General features: G+C 43.2%; 3 protein-coding genes across 4 annotated transcripts; 2 read left to right on the top strand and 1 right to left on the bottom strand.

The window, feature by feature from the left end:
• Nucleotides 1-1,200: 1,200 nt before the first annotated feature.
• Nucleotides 1,201-5,459, bottom strand: LOC139300690 (heat shock 70 kDa protein 1). The gene is made up of 2 exons (XM_070923856.1): nt 5,350-5,459; nt 1,201-3,340 (listed from the first exon to the last, which is right to left on the bottom strand). Exon 2 carries the CDS (start codon nt 3,315-3,317, stop codon nt 1,398-1,400), a length of 1,920 nt encoding a protein of 639 aa, XP_070779957.1. The 5' UTR covers nt 3,318-3,340; nt 5,350-5,459; the 3' UTR covers nt 1,201-1,397.
• A 2,245-nt stretch (nt 5,460-7,704) lies between these two features.
• On the top strand, nt 7,705-13,145 carry LOC139300708 (chymotrypsin-like protease CTRL-1). The gene is made up of 6 exons (XM_070923877.1): nt 7,705-7,817; nt 9,249-9,269; nt 10,060-10,222; nt 10,513-10,775; nt 11,165-11,304; nt 11,475-13,145. Exons 1-6 carry the CDS (start codon nt 7,763-7,765, stop codon nt 11,757-11,759), a joined length of 927 nt encoding a protein of 308 aa, XP_070779978.1. The 5' UTR covers nt 7,705-7,762; the 3' UTR covers nt 11,760-13,145.
• A 608-nt stretch (nt 13,146-13,753) lies between these two features.
• Nucleotides 13,754-17,602, top strand: jmjd8 (jumonji domain containing 8). 2 transcript variants are annotated; one of them, XM_070923881.1, is made up of 9 exons: nt 13,754-13,868; nt 14,222-14,317; nt 14,511-14,559; nt 15,037-15,133; nt 15,211-15,279; nt 16,164-16,283; nt 16,577-16,644; nt 16,769-16,903; nt 17,079-17,602. In XM_070923881.1, exons 1-9 carry the CDS (start codon nt 13,768-13,770, stop codon nt 17,157-17,159), a joined length of 816 nt encoding a protein of 271 aa, XP_070779982.1. In that variant the 5' UTR covers nt 13,754-13,767; the 3' UTR covers nt 17,160-17,602. The 2 variants fall into 2 exon arrangements, with proteins under 2 accessions (XP_070779982.1, XP_070779984.1); XM_070923883.1 differs by lacking the exon at nt 16,164-16,283.
• Nucleotides 17,603-17,639: the final 37 nt, after the last annotated feature.

Raw genomic sequence — 17,639 nt, 5'->3', positions numbered from 1 at the left:
TCCCTCGGTTGGACTTGTTTCTTGCACCGTTTTTGTTCTTGCTAAATACAAGATGGCACAGACTGGTGGGGCGGGACTGAAGTGTTGACCGGAAGATGATTTGTTCTATTTCCTGTGAGGTTTCCGCTTCACAAATAAAAGGGTATAAATAAATCGACCTAGATAATATTAATAATCTAGTACAAAGGCTTGAAGCCTTGATTTAATGATTATTTTTTACAAGACTCTGTATATGTTGGCCACATTTCATAATGTCGAGGCACGGCACTTAATAGACATTGTCTATGAAAATGTTCAAGTAGGAATAAAAATCCAAATACCAAATGATATAGTACCTCTCAGCAATCAGGTGGTTACTGTTATCAAATAAATTCACAGGAGAAAGTATTCCCTCTGCACAAATCATTATTCATAAAAAATAAGTAAAGCACTTTCCAGCAATCTGTTTCAGAAGATTTTCTGGAATCAACTGTCCACAGTAAAGCTTGACAATGTGAGATAATAAAATTAATTGAACTTTAAAGTAGAATATTGCATGGATTTCCATGTGTGGTCAGCACTGTACCCTAGATCAATTTACTGATCTGGATGACAGAACAATTTAACACGTAACTTGAACATTATAATCCTGAACCGAGACCACTTTCAGTTTAGTTCTTATCTGCGTTCACCTCTTGACAGTTATCCCTGAACATCTGGTGGTGGTATTTGTCAGAATAAATTCAGTGATCCCACCTTCAGATACATATTAAGAGGATACTATCATTCTTTTTAGATCACCAGGAAACCAGCTTTGTTGACTGAAAAATAAAATGATAGCTGATGGCTGCAGTTTCTTGAATAGTATAAGTATAGTGATATTAATAATAGTGAAAAATGGTGAAGGTATTTAAAGGCCTTAATTCTCAAATGTGACAGACTGGCAGATAACTTCCTCGAGAGCCTAAGTGAAATTGCAGCATCTAGTGGTATCTCTGCATACTGCACTGTTTTTTGTTTGAGGTTCATACACATCCATTCTCACATTAACAAATCAAGTTGTTCATAATTCACCTCTTATTTTGTAACACGTGCAAGTAAGAAATGTTTGAATATATGTGGTCATTTTCAAAAACTGATGACTCAATGTTTCAAAATGCATTACCAACTCAACTGATATTAACAAATACATGCAAGATGAAACCAAAAGACGCATAAAGATTTATTTACCAATTGTCTTTATTGCAGGGTCCAGCAATGCAACAACATGAAAACGTATGGACAAGCCAGTTCTCAAAGAGTCTTGATTGCTAATAAGGTTATACGTCGCAGAAATAAGGACAAAAACATGAGGTATAAAGTTAACAGTTGCATATAAGACAGTTATTGTGATCATAGAGTCCATATGAAGGACCCCTTTAGTCCACCTCCTCAATGGTGGGCCCCTGGGAGCCGGCTCGTGCCTCCTCTCTACAGCTACCAGCGGGCATTCCTCCCTGATACAACTTGCTGATGACGGGGTTGCACACTTTCTCCAGCTCTTTCTGCTGGTGTTGGTACTCCTCTTTATCAGCCAGCTGGTTGTTCTCCAGCCAGGCGACGGTCTCGTCACACTTCTCAATCAGCTTCTTCTGGTCCTCCTCGCTAATTTTGCCCTTCAAGTTCTCATCCTGCACGCTGCTCTTCATGTTGAAGGCGTAGGACTCCAGGGAGTTCTTGGCGGCGATTTTGTCCCTCTGAAGGTCGTCCTCAGCTCTGTATTTGTCGGCGTCCTGCACCATCCTCTCGATCTCTTCTTTGCTCAGTCTGCCCTTATCGTTGGTGATGGTGATCTTCTTCTCTTTGCCGGTGCTTTTGTCCACTGCAGACACGTTCAAAATGCCGTTGGCGTCCACGTCGAAGGTGACCTCGATCTGTGGGACGCCTCGCGGAGCCGGTGGGATTCCTGTCAGCTCAAACTTGCCCAGCAGGTTGTTGTCCTTGGTCATGGCTCTCTCCCCTTCGTAGACCTGGATGAGGACCCCGGGCTGGTTGTCAGAGTAGGTGGTGAAGACCTGGGTTTGTTTAGCGGGGATGGTGGTGTTGCGTTTAATCAGGGACGTCATGACTCCTCCGGCTGTCTCGATACCCAGGGACAGAGGCGCCACGTCCAGCAGCAGAAGGTCCTGAACGTTGCCCGAGGTATCACCCGCGAGAATGGCGGCCTGGACGGCAGCACCGTAGGCCACCGCCTCATCTGGGTTGATGCTCTTGTTCAGCTCCCTGCCGTTGAAGAAATCCTGCAGGAGTTTCTGGATTTTGGGGATTCGGGTGGAGCCTCCGACCAGCACGATGTCGTGGATCTGCGCCTTGTCCATTTTGCCGTCCCTCAGGGCTTTCTCCACCGGCTCTAATGTTCCCCTGAACAGGTCGGAGCACAGCTCCTCAAAGCGAGCCCTGGTGATGGAGGTGTAGAAGTCCGCGCCCTCAAACAGGGAATCAATCTCGATGCTGGCCTGGGAGCTGGAGGACAGGGTTCTCTTGGCCCTCTCACAAGCTGTGCGCAGCCTCCTCAAGGCTCTCTTGTTCTGGCTGATGTCCTTCTTGTGTTTCCTCTTGAACTCCTCCACAAAGTGGTTGACCATGCGGTTGTCAAAGTCTTCTCCACCCAGGTGAGTGTCCCCAGCCGTGGCTTTGACCTCAAAGATCCCGCCTTCGATGGTCAGGATGGACACGTCGAAGGTGCCTCCACCCAGGTCAAAGATCAGGACGTTACGTTCTCCCGACTTGACTTTGTCCAGCCCGTACGCGATGGCGGCCGCCGTCGGCTCGTTGACGATCCTCAGGACGTTCAGTCCTGAGATGACGCCCGCGTCTTTCGTCGCCTGACGCTGGGAGTCGTTGAAGTACGCCGGGACTGTGATGACCGCGTTGGACACCTTTTGGCCGAGGTAGGCCTCTGCAATCTCCTTCATCTTCAGCAGGACCATGGAGGAAATCTCCTCAGGGTAGAAGGCTTTGTCCTCCCCTTTGTATTCCACCTGAATTTTGGGCTTCCCTCCATCTCCGACCACCTTGAAGGGCCAGTGCTTCATGTCAGCCTGCACCACTGGATCGTCCAACTTTCTTCCAATCAGTCTCTTGGCATCAAACACAGTGTTGCTGGGGTTCAAAGCCACCTGGTTCTTGGCCGCGTCCCCAATGAGCCTCTCGGTGTCCGTGAACGCCACATAGCTGGGGGTGGTCCTGTTGCCCTGGTCGTTGGCGATGATTTCTACTTTTCCATGCTGGAAAACCCCCACGCAGGAGTAGGTGGTGCCCAGGTCGATGCCGATCGCTACACCTTTAGCTGCAGACATTTTGATTGATTTGAATTTGTGTCCTAAAGATGCAGAGACAAAAATGAGAAAGGAAAATTAGAAAAGTAAATATGTAAAGCAACTGTTATTGCTTTTGGAAGGGCATATATTTTCTAAAAAATATAAAAGGGACTCTGTCCCAGCACTGGAATCCAGACTCAGGAGCATAACTGGGTAGACCGACTTCATAAATATGAAACAATCAATAAAATCACCCCATTTACCTTTTCATGGGTTAGTTACTTTTGTGATCAGGTCAAGTGAATCTAAATCTGCCTGTATCATGATATGACAACTCAAACAATGTAATGCCATCTCAATGCCAAACCTTCGAAAAGGCGTTTCTGAGAACAATTTCTTAAAATTGGACCGGACTGTACATTAATCCGCTGAGTTTGAGAGTTTGGTGGAGCGTTATCTACATTACCTACATTACAACATGTATTGACAGAATTCGCACAAAATGTCTTTAAAACCAATAGCTTAAATTTAAACGTTAAAGAAAACTTCATCCTCCAGCACCTGGACTCTGCAGGATCCTATGCCAGGATCCTGTTTGTGGACTTCAGCTCTGCCTTTAACACGATCGTCCCGGCTCTTCCTCAGGACAAGCTCTCCCAGCTCAACGTGCCTGACCCCCCCTGCAGGAGGATCACAGATTTCCTGTCTGACAGGAAGCAGCACGTGAAGCTGGGCTCAAGGCTGCGTTCTTTCTCCTCTACTCTTCTCCCTCTACACCATATGTGTCAAACTCAAGGCCCGCGGGCCAAATGTGGCCCGCCACGTCATTTTATGTGGCCCGCGAGAGCTTAAAAGGTCTGAGTGTCTAAAAATAAATAGGTCAAAAGAGTGCTTTGACCAAAAACTACATTTCCCACAATGCCTGTCGACTATGATACCCGCGAAGTGACGGCTCACCGCCACATCAATGCTAATGAGTGGAATTCAGAAATAAATAATGATTGCAGCCTTTTTTTTAAAATGCTACATCTGTCATACATGTTCTTAGCAGCTCACAATTGTTGATTTTACAGTAATTAAGCCCATTTTAATGGGTATTTATTGTGTTATTTTTCTGAGTTTTTTCTGAGTTATTTATTATGTTATTTTTCTTCATTCACTTGGATAGTTTGATCCATGATTGATGGAGTTATGTGGGTTTCATAAGCTGACAAATTAAAAGGATTTATGTTATAACAGAGCAACAAACAAACATATTTTTTCTATGCAACTGCAATGTTTCAGATTCAGAAAATTCAGAGTTATTTAACATTAAGGAGTAGTTACATTTATTTTACATTAAATTCGATTACATTTAGTTTCATTTATAAGTTACATCTGGCCCTTTGAGGACAGTCATTACGCTGATGTTGCAGCCCCACCCGCCCCCATCACCCTGTGTGACTCTCCAGTGGACACTGTGGTGTCCTTCCGTTTCCTGGGCTCCATCATCAGCCAGGACCTCCGGTGGGAGCTGAACATCAGCTCCCTCATCAAGAAAGCCCCCCCCCCAGAACACAAACACAAGCTATACGTTATATTAACGTACATCACCCCTGTCCCCCCTGCGTTACATTAACGCACCCACCCCCTACTGGACACTTTATCTGGACACTTTACTTTATTCTGGTCACTGCACTGTTGTTATTTATCTTATCTTATTTTTACTTTTATTCTTATTCTTATTTTAGCTTTTATATTCTACTTATTTGTTATCAAAACAATAGCACCTTCAGGCCACAGCAAATTCCTTGTAATGTATGTTACTTGGCAATAAACAGTTTCTGATTCTGATTCTGATTCTGAAACGTTAGCACCGTACATTGACCCGACGCCCAGCGCAGCCTAAAATTGACCGTTTTTCTAAAGGAGTTTGGTGTAACGTTCATTCCTTATGCGAAAAATCCCCGTTGCGATATTTAATCCAACGACAACGATCTATAATTGTCACATAATTTTAAGGACACGTCAGTTCAAAGCAACAAATCATGAATCAATAGCTTAAACATAAAAACTGAAGCAGCATACGTACCCGCGTTTAAATCTCCAGGGAGAAGAGAAGAAGAAACGTTGTTCTCTGGCCGTGTGGCTCCTCTCGTCAGTCTTCCTGTAGTCTCAGTGGAGAAAGTCTATCTGTCTGTGACTGTCGACCTCATTTTATACTTTTTCTCACTACCTGCTGGTTATTTCTCGAGCTTTCCACTGCGTTTCTTGTCCAATCACAGAGCGCGGCAGATGCTGGGCGTGATGACGTCGAATGAAGCGTGGCCCCAGAAGTTTCTACAAGTTTCTGGTCTCACTGAGAAGCTGCTCGAGTCAAGTCTGTGTGTCGAAAACAATAAAACGCAGTAAATTCAAAATCGGACAACAAATACAGCGAACAAATATAAACACGCTTAACAAAAAAACAACGTAACAAGTACGCAGACCCAGTTAATACACAAATCTACCAAAACAAAAAATCGTTTACACTTAAATGTACAATCCGTGAATCTTGAGTAACAAGATTGCCGACATGTTGAGGAGACGTTCATGATTAGTCTAAATCAGTCAGATGTGTTTCATTACATCGTATATTACTCAGACGCCTCAAAAAGCCTACAATTGAGAGTTTTTCAGGTGGAGTATAGAGAAAACATATACATAACATAATATAACATTTAATTCAGCATTAGAATAGCTATTCTTAAATTCAGGTTAGAATATTAGTACCGTAATATTTTCTGATGCTGTTATAGTTTAACTTTTACTTTAGATTTCCAGACGGTGTCTGAAACGGTGTCATTCTTTATATCACCACCAGATGGAGCCAAAGTAAGAAAATCAATGAACAATAAAATGAGAGAATTATAACTGAGACTCATTTTAACCACCATTAAAATTGAATAGTTACTGCTGTTACTCACTGACAGTGGTTTAAGTCATACAGTTTGCATTTTTGAAAAATAGTGACAATTATTATTAATTATTAGTCTTTTCTTCTGTAGTTTGTATGAAGAATTGTGCGTTATGAAGTCAGGACTACAGCATGAAACACTCACTGAAAGTCATTTTGAATCAACATATTTTACTCAAAATAGTAAATAATTTTATTTACATTTGTTTGTATCTGTGTATTTATGTGTGTAAGCAGGTTGATGTAGTATATATGGAAGACATAACATGTACAGTATGTCTTTAATATTATTATGGCTTACAGCTTTATTTTGCCTAACTGGCAGTGGTGGAAAGTAACTAAGTACATTTACTCAAGTACTGTATTTAACCACAGTTTTAAGGTGCTTGTACGTTACTTGAGTATTTATATTTTCTGCAACTTTCTACTCCACTCCATGTCAGAAGTCTTGTACTTTTTACTACCCAGCAGTATATGAAGTAATTAAAAGGAGCTCCACCTTCATCAGCTGCAACATCAAAGTGATGAACACATTAATGCATCATTCATTGTGCAATGCAATTTTTTATAATGCTAATACTTTTGTACTAACTTTTGTTTTGTAGAATTGAATTGATTAGAGTATTTTTACACTGTGGTGTTGTTACTTTTACTTAAGTAAAAGATCTGAGTACTTCTTCTGTGACACGTCCACATTCACCACGGAAGTACGAGGGTTTCAGGTTATCGTAACAGTTATCAGAAAGATAACTCAAATGTATTTAGTCTGTGTATAATCACACCGACGCTCCAGCAGGAAGAAATATCTGCCACGCCTTGTCGCGCGCTGTTGGTCACGGACAAAGATGTGGTAGTTTTGTTTTATTGTTTTACAATATTGAATCAGAATAGATTTAATGATTGACAGAAAAAGAGACTTCAATGTCAAAGTGACAACAGATCTCTACAAAGTGACTGAACTGAGTCACAAAGCCACACACATCTACTTTGATTCAATGCTGTAAAACAGTCAAACTTCCAAAGAGGTGAAGTAACAAGTGAGCAGCACTTATCTGCTATGCTAAGCAAGTTTTGTAAACTTTTTTTATTGCCTTTTCCAGAAGGAAGTGTTATCAAGGCACAAGCACAGCAATAAAACATAACAATGAGATCATAATACTAACAAAAACCCCCTGAATATAAGATATCCTCTGTCAGGTTCCCTGCATACATTCAGATTCAGAATCATCCGAATCATCCCAGCCGTTACCTACGGGAACTTTCAGCTTCTCACAGGAACAGTATCAGCTCTTTACACAGTTACTTGTTTATACCAGTATACGTGGTTTATGTTCAAGCCACCAGTTCAACGCTCAGGGCAACAAAAAGTCTGGATCCGACGTGCTGGCAGCTGTGTTTGTAAGGAAGGGCGTATGAGGAATGTGAGGTGTTGCCTTAGACAGAGCACAATGCACCTGACAGGAGGGCAGGCACCTGTCAGTCCCACCTCCCTGTCCCAGGCTGGTCAACTCCTCCATCCATTACAAAACACAGTTTGAAGAATCACGCCATGGACGTCAAACTGCTTCTTTGTGGTGTCGCGTTGGCGGCCTTAACGGTTACAGGTGAGTGCTGTTAAATATCGTCTCAGTGCCAATGTTGATAATCCATGTCTGTGTATATATGTATATATGTTATATATCCTTATAACTCGCCCAGACACATTTATATTCACACATGTACCGCAATGTGTTTGTGTGTATGTACTGGGGGTTTCACAAACTGGTTGACATTTTAACATCTGGCTTTAATGGACCTGAGAAGTGTCACATTCATTTAGTGAGTCTATATGTAAATATGTAAAACACACCACAGGTGAGGTGAGGTGGGCAGGGGAGCCAAATATTTCAGTATCACTAGACTCAACGTGAAAATCCAGAACAGCCAGTTTGTGTTGAGTGTTCACAGGACGGAGGTGTCTTCAGTCACTTAACGGCTTAACACCGCCGTCACTTCCTGTTGTAATGAAAAGACTTCGAAAATGAAAGAACACAGTTTTAATGAAGCACAAATTTAAGGTACTTCTTTTTTTTTGAGTATCTATTATTCGTAGTAGTATTTTTATTTCATGTAGTAGTACTAGTTACTTTACAAATTAAAATAAGTTCTCCACTAAAAACACACAACCAGCTCATAAAACATGTTATAGACAAACCTACTCAGCATTATATAAACTAGTTAAAATCAGCTCCACCTTAAATAATTACAGAGCTTACACAGAGATGCACCTGTAATAATAAACCAATTCTATGAAATATGATAAGATAACAACCACAGGGGCATTTTTCAAGTTTCCTAATTATACTATATCATTTTACTGAAGTACTTTCCAACCTATAGGTTGTCGGGGACATTAAGCGTCTTCATGTCGAACCTCGTCCAGCTTTACAGCCTCGTTGTGTTTATACTCATATATATATTTATATCTATCTGCGTATCTAAACTCTATTTATATCCTCTTACAAGTTGAAGCGTAGTGATGTTGAAGTCATGTGAACGTGTAAAAAGTTACTCCAGCTGTCAAACACATGTGGGGAAGTAAAAATATTTGCCTCTGAAATGGAGCAGGAGTAGAAAGTATCATTAAACAGAAGGACTTAAGTAAAGTACAAGTATCTCAAAATTGTACTTAAAGAAAACAACCCACACAGCAGAAGTCACTCGTTGTCGTATCTCATTTACCTCATCACACATTCCTCTCTGTATTTATCGACTCATCTTCGTCTCGCAACCCACTTGTTTTCTTGAAAATGGAGGAACATTTAAAAAGTATCAGTCGGTTCAAACGCAGACGTCACCGAGCAACATCCCGTGATGAAGGCCACCAATACAGGAGTGACCGGTTGCGTTTGTTTTTTCAAAGAAGCTCTCAGAAATGTAAAGACGCTCGTCAATAACAGCTCGTGAGTAATGATGGCCGAGATTTCAAAGCCTCTGTACAACAAACAAGCGGAGTTTCCTGACTAACTACATGTTGTTCTTTGTCTCTGCCACAGGAAGCAGAGCACAGTCAGACGGTGAGTTACGTTCATCTCACTCCCCTTTGTAAAGATAACACATGGCTGATTCACCTGTTTTCTCTGTTTACACAAAACACACACTAGAGGAAACGATTCAAACAGAGGTTATAAACTCCCAACATGAATCCAGGTCTAAATAGCCTCCAGCAGATTTTAGCTGCACTTGTGAAGCTCCGGGGAGAGTGAAATGCTGTCTCTCCACAGAAGCTGCTTAAAAAGTCATGAGATTTGGTTCAGACGGTCACGTTCTCCTCAGGATGAGTCCCAGTAACTTTGGGGATCCTCTGACTCTTCGTCTAGCCTCCACCAGTCCAGAAGGTCATGACAGAATACCTCTGAACCTGAGTTTTACATCCGCTTCTACTGTGCTTCCAGCCGCATGCTAACATGCTAAATGTTAGCGATAACCTGGTTTAAGCTGCTTCTCGTACATTTATTCACTGTCTTGAGGATCAATATAAATCTATGCTTTTTGAAGCAGTTCAGGTTTCACTTCTATAACTTCACGGCAAGAAGTGAAAAAATGTAATTCCCAAACAGTCAAACTGACCTGAAATCACATCAGTGTCACTGATAAATCTGTGACTTGGTGTCATTTCTGGTCTGAAAACTGGTGATAAGAGCAGTTTGACGTTGTGCCTCCTGCACACTGATAACCATCAGATATTTGCCAGGGACAGTGGTGCTTTGAGCTAAACGCTAACGTCAGCATGCTAACATGCTCATGCTGTTTACCGTCTTAGTTTTAGTTCTGTGTGAGACAGACGTGAATTCTGTTTCCCTCCAGCTTGTGGCACTGCGCCGCTCAACAACAGGATTGTAGGAGGGGAGGATGCCCCCGCAGGGACGTGGCCCTGGCAGGCCAGTCTGCACAACTCCAACGGACATTTCTGTGGAGGCTCCCTGATCAACAACCAGTGGGTCCTGACTGCTGCTCACTGTTTCTCCAGGTGAGCTCTGGTCCTGTCACATGACTCAGCACCTCACCTGCACAGAGTGACAGAGGGGGTGGCACAAGCTCAACCCACCCATCATGTTCTTCTATATGCAGCTGGCAAAGGTCAAAGGTCAAATTACAGTTTCAGTTCAGCTCCTTCGTGTGTTGTAATATAAAATACCAGCTTCAACAATGACCTCAAACGCAGCCACGAGAACACGTTCATCATATTTGATCATTAAGAACATTAAGAAGCATCATTAACGCATCATTAATGTTGTCTCTTCTGGCTCTCAGCTCCAGCACCTCCGGGCTCACCGTTTACCTCGGCCGCGACACGCAACAGTTTTTTAATTTTAACGAGGTGTCCCGGAGCGTGACCCGGGTCATCAGACACCCGGACTACGACGACACCCCCAACAACAACGACATCGCCTTGTTGCTGCTGTCCTCAGCTGTGCAGTTCACCGACTACATCAGACCCGTGTGTCTGGCGGCGGAGGGCAGCGTCTTCAACGCCGGGACGACCTGCTGGGTCACCGGATGGGGAACCATCCAGAGTGGCGGTGAGAATTTCTTCAGTCATTTTTAAATGTATTGTTAATAGTGACTGATTGATTAATCAAGTTAATGTTGCAGCTGGTGAAGGTGGAGCTCATTTTCATTATTAAAAAGCTGCTCGCTGGAGTTTCTATCAAACCAACAGCAGGAAATAGTGCATCTGTTGGGGACTATTTTCAGCGGCGGATGAATCCTCATGTGGAGCTCTAGTGAGTGTTTGTGGCAGCAGGACGGTGTGTGTGTGTGTGTGTGTGTGTGTGAGAGTCCAGATGAACTGCAGTGTGTGTGTTCATGGTGATGAAGGAAAGTTTTATTATTATTAATACTGATAATAATAAGATATAGCAGCCGTGGTACACACAACACTGGGCTTGACAGCGCTCTTCCTCTTCAGTTCCTCTTCCTTTCCCTCAGCGGCTGCAGGAGGTGAGTGTTCCCGTCGTGTCCAACTCTCAGTGTAACGCCGCCTACGGTTCAATCACGAGCAACATGGTCTGTGCCGGTCTGAGCGAGGGCGGGAAGGACTCCTGCCAGGTGAGTCTGTCTGCTCATCACAGCTGCTGCTGGTTTCCCTCAAATATTAGAAGAAGAAAACACTCGAGTAAAGTACAAGTACCTTTAATGAGTTCCCAAGTACAGCACGTGAGTAAATGTACTTCGTTACTGTTTGCCGGTGATATAACCGACATGTGTGGTCTGTGCAGGGGGACTCGGGCGGCCCGTTGGTGAGTAAGAGCGGCTCCAGGTGGGTCCAGGGTGGGGTGGTGAGCTTCGGGAGAGGCTGCGCTGTGGCAGACTTCCCGGGAGTCTACGCCCGAGTGTCCCAGTATCAGTCCTGGATCAACAGCCAGATCAGCAGCGACCAGCCCGGCTTCGTCACCTTCGAGGGTGACGGTTCCACCTCCGGGACCGCTCACCTGGTTTCCCTCTCGGCCCCCCTGCTGCTGTCCGTCTTACCTGTCCTCTTCTCGCTCTTTGTGCTCTCGTAGCTTCATGAGGGTTCCAGTGTCTCTTATTCAGCCTCTGACAGTCATTCACTTCTAACAAGCAAACAAACCGCGGGGGGGGGGGTTGTTTAAATACTTATTAATTCATTAATTTATCAAATTAATCGTAAGGTGGAATATGTAACATTTACATTTAAAAGCATTAAAATCAATTATTAATTCATCACTTAAAGACAATAAAGATAAATAAACATTTAATAATCGTTTTGTTATTTTGTTATATAACATTATAAAGAGTCGGTCTAGACCTGCTCTATTTTGTAAAGTGTCATGAGATGACTTTGTTGTGATTTGGCGCTATAGAAATAAAATTGAATTGAATTGAATTATTTGAACTCCTCTATTTAAGAAAGCTCTTTTAAAGTGGTGACTTTATTCATGTGGTTATAATTAAACTTTATTGAAGTGATTGAACTCTGAATCTGATCAGATCAATAATGTATCTTTGTTCAAATGATGATTCTTTTCTCTACGTTTGAATTTTCTTTATTTATGAGCACAAATATGAAACGTTTGCACTGAGATTTACTTTACACAGTGTCATCAATTTACATTAACCGGGGTATTTACCACACACACACACACACTCACACACTCACACTCACACACTCACACACTCACACTCACACACACACACTCACACTCACACACTCACACACACACTCACACACTCACACACACTCACACTCACACACACACTCACTCACACACTCACACACACACACACACTCACACTCACACACACACTCACACACTCACACTCACACACACACACACACACACACACTCACACACTCACACTCACACACACACTCACACACTCACACACTCACACACACACTCACACACTCACACTCACACACACACTCACACACTCACACTCACACACACACTCACACACTCACACTCACACACACACTCACACACTCACACACTCACACTCACACACACACTCACACACTCACACACACACTCACACACTCACACACTCACACACTCACACTCACACACACACACACACACTCACACACTCACACTCACACACACACTCACACACTCACACACTCACACTCACACACACACTCACACACTCACACACACACACACACACTCACACACTCACACTCACACACACACTCACACACTCACACTCACACACACACACTCACACACTCACACACACACTCACACTCACACACTCACTCACAGCTGACAGTATTGTGAATAGCAGGTGTATTGTGAGCTGTGTATCACGTCTGTCTGGAATCTTAATGTATTGTGAGTCTTTTGAAATACTTCTGAACACCAGAAACAGTTTGTATATCTGTTCTTTTGACTGCTTGTGTTGAATAAATACTTTTTTCTTAACATTTGGAGTTTGGGGTGTAAAGCAGAGTGAACGAGACCCGACAGCAGAAGTGGATGAATGAACGCTCCATTAGTACTTAGTACTTTAACTACATTTACTAAAGTATTTCTACTTCAGTAAGATTTTCAATGCAGGACTTTTAATGTAGTATGTTTGTAGAGCTTGTTGAGTAGCCTATACATAACATGAATATATAATATATAGTTTTATAGCTGTAATAGTACATACAAGATAAATGCCCATGCTATACGTCATATATAAATATCAGATATAATATAGTAAACTAAAAAACAGAATATCTGATAGAATGTACTCTTATAATATTGTGTAATTCATTACAAGGGACTAAACTCCTTTAGCACTCCATAGTTCCCATGAAACTTGAACACAGCACACAGTGTTTTCTGATTGGATGTGTGACAATGTGGTGTTTCCTGATTGGATGTGTGACAATGTGGTGTTTCCTGATTGGATGTGTGACAATGTGGTGTTTTCTGATTGGATGTGTGACAGGAAGCGAGGAGGCGGTTCATGATTTGGGAGAATGGCAGCTTTTCAGCCTGAAGCGGCCGTATTTCCTCCCGAATCGTATTAAATTGAAGTTTGCGGGGGCAGTTTTGAATGGATTATAATAAGCTTGTATTAAACACGTGTACACAGTTTCTTCTGTTATGTCTCATCGTCCTGAAGGCGGAGGAGCCGTCAGGTGACGGAGGCGGCTGGTGAGTGTCAACACTGTTAAACGGACACTTTTGTGAGCTTATTTTATAACATGATGTTTGCCATTTATAGTTTTTGTTCTTGGTATGAAATTAATCTTACCATTTGCTAAATGTTGCCTAGCTTAGCCCTTAGCTTACCTCACTGAACACACCAAACTCCATTTGAAATTCGGTCACTTTAACGTCTACCTCGATAACGAGCACATAGGAACACGTCACAGAAACTCAACGAGAAAAATAAGCGCGAACACAATGCAGAGTAAGATGGGGGGGGGGGGCAACATTTAAATCCTCTGAGGTGTTGAACGTGAGTGGGAATAAACTCAGATAGAAAGTTCTGTCTCTGTGTTCAGGTCGCTCAGGTCAGATGTCACATTACAGGATGAAGGTCCTTGTAACATCGACGTGTTGGACAGCTCTTCACTCTCACACCAGCACTTCATTATAAGGTCGGTATAATGAGCTGATATCACTGAATAATATCATGATGTGAGATACTAGTATCACCATGACAACCACTCTAACAAACACCTCAGGAGCATCTTCACACCTCCAGGGTTTTTCTTCAGAATGGTTTGTGGGATTTGAGGGCTGCTCACCTGACAAGCAGCTGATCTGTGCACTTCCTTTCCCTGTTTGCAGATATGCGTACAGCAGGCCGGTGATCCTCCGAGGTCTGACTGATAACTCGGTACGTATTTCAACATGATTTAATCAGTAACTGCACGTTGGCTGCGAACACTGCTGACGGCCTCCTGCTGCTGAGCTGAACACAGGAAGTCACGCAGTCGCATTAGTATTGTAAAAGTTTTAAGGAAAAATCTCACTGATTATTTGAATCCTACTCGTTGGTGGTAACTACATGACCCCACGCCGTCTGTGTGTGTACTTGTACCTCAGCGTGTACACGATGTGAAAACACTGTGGAGCAAAATCCACTTTTTATTTATTGTCACGATATCCAGTAAAGTACCAGCTACAATAAGACGGCACCTCAAAGTTGTACTTCACTACAGTACTTGAGTATATGTACTTTCCACCTGCATGTACACGCTGCAGAGTCAAACCTCGGGGTTTCACCTGAAGGTCCAAACTGCAACACAACAAAGACGGTGTGAAGGCGACTGTGAACTACTGTGAAACTGCTAACACACTGACTTTGTTCTAGAAATTCAGGTCTTTGTGCTCCAAGTCGAGTTTACTGGAAGAGTTCGGCGGCCGGAGAGTTCGGCTCAGTACAGCCAACACTCACTCTTACAGGAAAGGTAGGCGCGTCTGCTGCAGTGACCCTGAAGGCCACCTTTGTTTTCATTGATCTTAACCGTTCAACACGTTGTTCCAGTGGACGTCCCCTTCCAGGAGTACGTGGAGGTTTTGCTGAGGCCTCAGTCTGCGGACGCCCTCGGCAGCGGTGAGTAGTCTCTGTCTCAGGAGGCTGCAGGTTTGAACAGACTGAAAACCAGCTCCTATGTAATGTTTGGCATTTTAGCTTCTGTTCAAGTCTTCGGGGGGGAATCTTGTGTCTTCAACAAAAGCTGTAAGGACAGATGATGTGTTTTTGTTTGATTTTAAAGTTCATAATATGTTATTTTGGGTTAAATAAATAAAACTTGAAAAGTTGATAAAGTTTTCAATGTGCAGAACAAACTAAATGAACTGAAAGACAGATTACAGTATTAAATGTTCTCCTCATGGGATCATTGAGGGATAAAAGTGTCAATATATTTTCTATTTGTTGTTACTGTCAACAAATCTCATGTTCAGACTCAAACCAACAGCCTGTCGGTCCGTCCCTCAGTCCTGTCTCACTTCCTGTCTGTGGCTCTCAGCTCTCAGCCCATTGGTTCCTACTGAAGACGTCAATCTTTAAAAACTCCTCACAAACATATAGTTTCATGTTTAAAAGGCTCAGTCGTTTCCTCAAACAGTAGTTTCTATCAAACGAACAGCAGGAAACAGTGCATCTGCTGGGGACTATTTTCAGCGGCGGATGAATCCACATGTGATGCTCTAGTGAGTGATTGAGTCCAGATGAACTACAGTGTGTGTGTTCATGTGATGAAGGAAACAACAGCGTGGCTCACTGATGAGTAATAATAATAATAATAATAATAATAAGAGCTGGCTGTGATACTCTTTGATTTGCTGACCACAAGTTAAAACAGATGGACAGACTTCCCTCTGTGGAGCAGAAATATACAGAAGAAAGAGCAAAATAATAATCAGACAAGTTGCCGTGAAATCCCCTGAAGCCAGTGTTCAGACGTGATGGTGACGAGTTCCTCTCTCCTGCAGACACGCTGTATTTCTTTGGAGACAACAACTTCAGCGAGTGGCACAGTTTGTTCCGGCACTACGAGTCTCCTCCGTACGTCCTGCCTCACACCAGCGGAGCGCTCAGCTTCGGGATCGCAGGTCTCTCCTCAAACACTGCGGCGCTCTGAGCTAAATGCTAACGTGCCGATGTTCACCGTCTTAGCTTAGCGTGTTAGCATGCTAACATTAGCTGACTAGCAGTAAACACAGAGTCCAGCTGAGGCTGATGAACATCTTTAGTTCTGCAGGTATTTAAATGTGGTCATGTCAGAGGAAGTTATCTCAAATATCAGCCTCATGGTGGCGCTGTGACTTCCAAACTCTAATATCTAAATTATGTAATAATATAATATCTAATATTATTAAAGAAAGTGCACCTGTTTGGTCTTCAGGTCCAGGAACCGGAGTCCCGTTCCACTGGCACGGTCCTGGTTTCTCTGAGGTCATCTATGGACGGAAGGTGAAAAAATAACTTTGCTTTTCTTTTGTTTGAATGTTTTATTTCATATTTCAACTGTTTGTCGCACGAACTCCGATAAATGTCACCTGGTAGTGAACTGAATGTTTGGCTTGTGATCACACAGCGTTGGTTCCTCTACCCGCCTGATCAGGAGCCTCATTTCCACCCGAACCGCACCACCCTGTCCTGGGTGACGGAGACCTACCCCCACCTGCCCGAGGCTGAGGCTCCGCTGGAGTGCACCATCAGACCTGGAGAGGTGAGCTTGTTTTATACTCACAGTGAAGAGATGAGTCCATCATAGGAGCGACTCTGTGGAGGGTTAGACCCCCAGCAGCCCCCCCGGTGGCTTCTCCAGCCGACAGAGAACAAACGTGGCTGTAAACTAAAGTCAACACAAGAGTTTTCTGACACTCTCGACGTTCCTCCATCAGGTTCTGTATTTCCCCGACCGCTGGTGGCACGCCACCCTCAACCTGGACACCAGCGTTTTCATCTCCACCTTCCTCGGCTGAGCTTCATCTTCAGTTCTCCACTATTTAATATATATATAGATCTGTTTGATCAGTTTGTCTGAGTGCAGCCTGCCGGGAGGAAGAACTCTCCAACAGCCACAGATTTCCTCATGAAGAGACTGATGGACCGATTTAGTCTGAAGCACCACCGTAACATTCCAGGTGAATTATTATTATAATAATAATAATAATAATAATGTGTATTGAATGACCAGAGGAGCTAACAGCACCGTCACACAGTCACAGTCTGTCACTTCTGTCTCAGGATCAGCTGTAAGAGTGATGAAGCATCAGGAATAAAGATGTCTGCCATGAAACTGTTCGCAGATCATTTCAGCAGATTAAAGTTTCACTGCAGCGACATCGTGTGTCCAGCTTCCAACAGCAGCTGTTATTAATGATTAATTATGATTCTGTAACTGTGCTGATGAATAAACCTGACAGACGTGCTAACATGCTATAATATTCACTGAAACTCAG

The sequence above is a fragment of the Enoplosus armatus genome, chromosome 17 (assembly GCF_043641665.1).
Source record: "Enoplosus armatus isolate fEnoArm2 chromosome 17, fEnoArm2.hap1, whole genome shotgun sequence".
Classification (NCBI taxonomy): Eukaryota; Metazoa; Chordata; class Actinopteri; order Centrarchiformes; family Enoplosidae; genus Enoplosus; species Enoplosus armatus.
The sequence above is the reverse complement of the archived record's forward strand: the minus strand, read 5'-3'. Positions and strand labels throughout refer to the sequence as shown.